Source organism: Erpetoichthys calabaricus, chromosome 1 (assembly GCF_900747795.2).
Source record: "Erpetoichthys calabaricus chromosome 1, fErpCal1.3, whole genome shotgun sequence".
Lineage (NCBI taxonomy): Eukaryota > Metazoa > Chordata > Cladistia > Polypteriformes > Polypteridae > Erpetoichthys > Erpetoichthys calabaricus.
In genome coordinates, this window is record NC_041394.2 from 75,734,522 (window position 1) to 75,740,521 (window position 6,000).

The 6,000-nt window shown below is 35.1% G+C and overlaps 1 protein-coding gene across 2 annotated transcripts in view; it reads left to right on the top strand.

The window, feature by feature from the left end:
• The window catches only part of LOC114652121 (acylphosphatase-2-like), a 53,377-nt gene extending 48,027 nt beyond the window's left edge, over positions 1 to 5,350 (top strand). For both annotated transcript variants that reach the window (XM_028802329.2, XM_051935383.1), the window contains one exon: positions 3,847 to 5,350. In XM_028802329.2, coding sequence (XP_028658162.1) covers positions 3,847 to 3,961 — 115 coding nt within the window. In that variant the 3' untranslated portion in view covers positions 3,962 to 5,350. The remainder of the gene's footprint in view (positions 1 to 3,846) is intronic.
• The last annotated feature ends 650 nt before the right edge of the window (positions 5,351 to 6,000 follow it).

The following is a 6,000-nucleotide window of genomic DNA, read 5'->3' on the forward strand; positions in this document are numbered from 1 at the left end:
ACTATTTGTTGATCACTGCAAATTTTTTCAGAAGCTACAGCTGATACAAGGTACTATGATTAATAGCTTATGGAACTGCTATGAGGTTTTGCGGAACCCTAGGGTTCCCCTGAACACAGTTTAAGAAACACTGCTATACAGTATATACAATTTAGGTCAATTTGTGCAAGCATGTAAATGATCTTGTAATATATCAATGGAATAGACAATCTGTAGTCTGTAAGTTAAAAAAAAAAGTTAGACATAAAATGACACTATATGATTTGTGTCATCACTTCCTACACCCCCTACTCCTATACTGTAATAACACACAAACTTAAAACACATCTGTCGCAGAAGTATTCTAAGACATGTCAGGCTTCCATAGGATCTTTTTTATAAAACTGATTAATGTAATGGGTCTATTAACATTAAAGGAGCAGTACAAGGGAGATGATGATTAAAATATCTTATTCCAAAGGGATTTAGTTATAATCCATTGAATAATGGAATAGCTGTAGCAGAATCCCACTCTAATATTCAGCAAAATGCCCAAGGGTCCTTGTACAGATATGGTCTAATCTAGAAGGCTGCTTATGGTAGAAGGCTATAGAGTTTAAGTTATACAACTCATGTCAGATGTCACATCATAACTCTCAGCAGAAACAGACCATTTAAACACAGGGAAATCTTTGACCTCATCCACACTTGAATGCAGTTACAACTGCAAGGGTTTAAATTCCTAACCATTCCTAACTGTAATGCTCAGTAATTTCCTTGCAAAATTTTCTGCTCAGTCTTGATGCTTCATTTTAAATGTTATTTTGACATCTCTTTTGACTTGTTTCTTCACATGCTTTGTACTTGTAAAACATATTTTTTTCTAATTAAGTATGCTTATGAGTGAGATTGCATTCCAGTATTTTTAATTGGGACAAATTGTCATTAAGTTGCATTAACATTATTTGTTCACCATAGAATCTAATGCATTTTAATCCTCTTAAAGTTATCCTTTGTCCAGCTTAGTGCTGGTGTCATGATACTATCGAGGATCTTGGTCTAGTACTTTAAGAGAGGTGTAACAGTTCTACACTTGTCTTAAAAGTCTCCAAAATAAAGAAGAGGGTACCTGTAAATGAAACAGTACAAATCCATTTTAGCACTGTAAAGGTTTGTACAAAATACAGATCCCATCATTTTTAAAGTCACAAGATAAATTTAAGAAGCAAACTTTCACAATTACATAACACCAGTAACGGTGCACTGTACGATAACGTTCAGTGAATACACTTGACTTGAGTATTCATCCTCTTTCTCTGTATGTTTAGCATTCGTTTGCTCAGAGGTTTATGTGCGTGCTGCTTCCTGAGCAGCTCTTCTTTACTCCACCCTAGCGGCCTGCCTCTTCTCGTTTCGTCGGCATCTTTTCGAGTTAAAACTGATTAAGTTATTTTTTGTGTTGCAATTACTTAGTATGTTTTCTTTAATCTTTCACTTAATCTGGCACTTAAGTCTTCAATCTGCCTTAAGAATGGTTAGCAAAGGTGGTAGGGAATGAGAACGGCGCCCGTACGCATGCGCCGCATGGCCGCCCTGCTGTGCGCTGCCGAGAGTTGATTCTACAATAAAATAAAAATAAAAAGAGTAATAAAATCATCACCCTGAAAGCGGATATTAGACGTCGCGTTGTATATGCGTACCAAATTTCAAGTCAATAGGTGAAACGGTTTGCGAGCTACAGGTGATTTAAAATCCTAGACAGACAAACAAACAGCCACGGTAGCGTATTATAGAAGAAGATAGCATTTTCAAACCCAGTTAACCCAACTGAGGGTTGCAGGACAATGGAGATTATCCCAGCAGCTTTGCAAACAAGACAAAATTAATGCTTTGCACAGAGTGCCAGTCTATTGCAGGGACCACTAATGTACCCACCCACACTCACAGTGACACAGGGCCAGTTTGAAATTGCCAACCAACCTAGGCTACTCTTCTGGACTAAATCCCATGCAGACACAGACAGAATGTGTAAACATCACATGGATGTGGAGTTGTTGTATTGAAAAGAGACAGAGATTGGGAGAATGTGCTAATAGCACTTTTCCATGCCCACCACACAACAAACCACCTGGACTGGGACCCGAGTGCAGCAGGTGACACCTCAGCACCACACTGGAACAGTGTGAGTTTTTTTTACAGTGGCTGGACTGCCAATCCTGCCACCAACCCCCACGTTTTCCCTGCCAATTGGAGGACCTACAAGCAGGGCTGGATGCAAAATTAACATAATACACAGGACACAACAATTGCAGGTTAAGGGCATTGCTTAAGGGCCCAACAGAGTAGAGTCACTACAGGATTCAAACCGGCAACCTAGCCTCAAAGCCACCACTCCGTTGTACAGAAACCAGTGTCTTAATTACTTAGGTTTTATTCCTCATGGTTAACAAGAGGAATTCTCATCTGTTGGGCTAAAGAGTGGTTCTGTAATTTAATATGTTAAGTGAATGTGAAAAGTTCTGTTAAAATAGGTCTGTATTTTTCTGGGGGCATGCTCCCTGAAAATCAAGTTCTTTTATCTTGCATACTTTGTTAATTGCCTCAGACTGAACACAGACACCAAAACAGTCAATGGAAGAACCAGCACTCGGTCACTGCAGAAAAATAGCACTTAGCTTAACTATTAATGCTGATTAAACTTCTTGAAACAAAAAGGGTTAGACATAGAACAAGTTTATCAGGTATAACAGTAACTTGGGTAAGTTTCTTATCTGCTGCTTAGTTCTTGGCTAGTTCTTGACTCACTGGCTGCATTGGAAGACTGTACTCAGATGTAAAACTATTGTAACAGATGGCAAACAGCAGGCTGTGGTGGCTGTTTTTGTATTATTTTATAAAAAAAATTGTTTACTAAAGTTAGGACAGTAAATGATACTTTACCCTATATACTCTTCTTCCCTGTTTCAAACTGTAAACAGAACATTCTAGCTTATAATAGTATCTTATTTTGGCTGTGTTTTGTTTTGTAGTTTATCTCTGGAAACTTACTTTTTATATGGACCTTGTCTCACAGGTTAAACATGACCACAGCCTAGTTAAGTAATTAAGTAATAATGCATTAAGTAATATGCTATTCCTCATACAGTATAAAAATCTGTTTGCACTTTTATAGGAAAATATAAATGGCAACTAAATTTAAATATTAGTATAGCAAAAAAATAACACATATGTCACTGCATAACCATTTAATGTGAAGCATACATCAAAGTGTCTAAATCATTTATTGATTATATTTAGTTCCCATTCAAAGTACCACTGTTATGCAATATTATACTACATTTTTTGAATGAATGTCAGTGTTTTGGAATGTGGGAGAAGAGTATTCATTACAGATTAAATTAAAGAAACATACGCCAATTACAACAGCCATCAAGAGAAGTAAACTCAGTCAGTCCTAGATGGCCATATTTGGTTTAGTACTTTGGTTCACTGCACTCATCTGTTTTTAAGTTAACTCCTTGGTTACTTAGGCTCATTATGTTTCAGTTTTTACATTCAAAATATCCCATGAGTTTGAATATAGCAGTCTAAGAAATATTGCCTTATATTTGTATAGCTTGCATTTTATCTTATAAATTATAAGCAGTCAATCTTTTGAGTCTTGAAACGGTTGGCATATTACTGTAAAAAAATCTTTTAATGTTCTAGTTTTTGACGGAAAAATATGCAAACATTGCACATAGATAACCATGCAACAATTTTTTAGCCTTCATATCCTTGTAAAATGATCTTGTATGGTATATATCTCTGTTTCCTCCCTTTTTTCTCCTTATAAAAATTAACTCTTTGTTTTTTCCTCCTTTGCAGGAAGAACTGGCTGCGCACAGTGGGAAGCCCAATGTCTTCTATTGACAAAGCTGTGTTCACTAATGAGAAGCAGATAACATCTTTGGAGTTCACCAATTTTACCACCAAGTACTGAAGAAAGCAGGCCCTCTAACTGTTGTACACAGAGATGTTCTAGAGATTTCTAATAGTGCATCTTTATAAGTCTAATTAACAGGTTGACTTAACTAAATGTATGCACAATATAACGTAACCCTCAAAATGTTTTTCCTTTAATGAAAGTGGTTGTTTTTATTGTCTCTTGATTTATTTTTAATATTGTAGTGATATACTGTATTTTCAGTTAAGCTAGAGTAGTCCAAGAAGAAAAATAGTAATGCATTCTTAATTTAGTTTTTTTAAGAGCCCTTAATTGATTACATTAACAAAAACTGAATGTGTTATTATTCTGTTCCTAAAAATGAAAAAATGTAGTTTACAGAAATCTATTTGTGTATTGGCTAAACAAAACTATAACTGGTAGAACTCTTACTTCAAATAGAAAGCCTCTTAGTAAGTCAGATATGGACAGGAATCTCCTGCAGTATTATTAAAATTCAATAACATCATCCCTCACAAATCTGTGTTTCTGTTTTCAAGATTATATTTGATTCACTAGATGATTGATCATTTACAGTTCAATGAATAAATCCAGTGTCCTCACCTGTACCTAACACAGTTCTACTTGTTGTTCTCAATGTCTGTGATGATAAAATGAGGCTGAAACTTAACCTTTCTGCATTGCTTACCCCTTTTTTATTAAAAACATTAATCAAATATTAATACGATATATTTATAGTAGTAAAAAGTAAGCATGCATTTATTAACTAATTTATTAACTAAATTTTATTCACCCATCCATTAATTATTTTCTGGTTTAACTTAAAATCAGTTGTATTAGCAGTAATAACTTATCTTGATCCTAACAGCAGTCTGAAGCAGGATGTTCAAGTCAAGTTCTAAAGTTTTTTTTTTTTTTTAATAATGACAGGAAAACATAAAAGAAAATGTGATGGATAGTAGATATTATGTTAAATGATGTGATTTAATGTATTACACCATTATTATATTATAAAGCAATTTTTCAGCCAATTAAAAAAATTATGCCATATGACTTTATTTATTAGCATTAAACACATCTTTTTTTCTTACTACTGTATTTGTATTTTTCCTGAACATAAATTCAGTATGTCCACTTTCTGTTCAGGGCTCTTCGACTATTGTGTTTGGGTGCCAACAATTTTAATGCTTGATCTTTCTTTTAAACTATGGTAAAAGATTATCTGCTGTGACAACCCCTAACAGGAAAATCAAAACAAGAAGAAGAAGGTCTTTCTTTTAAACCTGCAATCAGGTACTGTTTACAACAGATATTCTCCTCTGAGAATGTATCTGAACTTTTTTGTTTTAACCTATAATGTTCTTTAGGATTCTGTGTTTTATTAAAAGTTGGAGGATAAATAAATATATTCATCTAGTCTTCTCACTTGTTTGGTGCTGGTTGTGTTTGAGGTCGGGCTCTGTAAGGGCAGTTCAGTGCCTAGGGGCTATCAGAAGGCACTCTGTTTTGAGTCATTCCTTACCCTGCGTGGCATTTTGGGGCATGCACCCTCAAGATGGGGTTGAAAAGTTGTTCTCTGTCTTTGTTGAGATATCAAGAGATGGTAAAGTGGAGAAGTCACCCCACCAGACAGGCATAGCGATAGCTTTCTTAAGCCCAGAGGGAAAGCGAGTTTTATTTCTTGTTTGTTTGGTTTTCATGTTTCAGTGTCAGAAGAAACTATAATGTTATATCCTTTATGATAAGAGAGGGCTCCCAAGGAAACTCACTATATCAAAAATAAATGTAAAGGAGGCTAGTAGTATGTACATTAGCATATAAACACAAGTGACAAATATGAATACAAAAAGAACATAAAAGTACCAAGTAAACAGAAAACTAGAATAAATGCAGCTGTAATCTCTATTGGGGTAGGACTGCAGACCACTCTTAACACTTTTCATTCACCTCACTCATAAACCTAGTTTATCTTCATCCCTTGATAGTATTTCATTGAGCATTTGACCCAACTCACCTTTATCTTTAAGCTCATAGGTTTAATGATTCTAGGTGGGTTTAAGGACATTCCCTTTTCC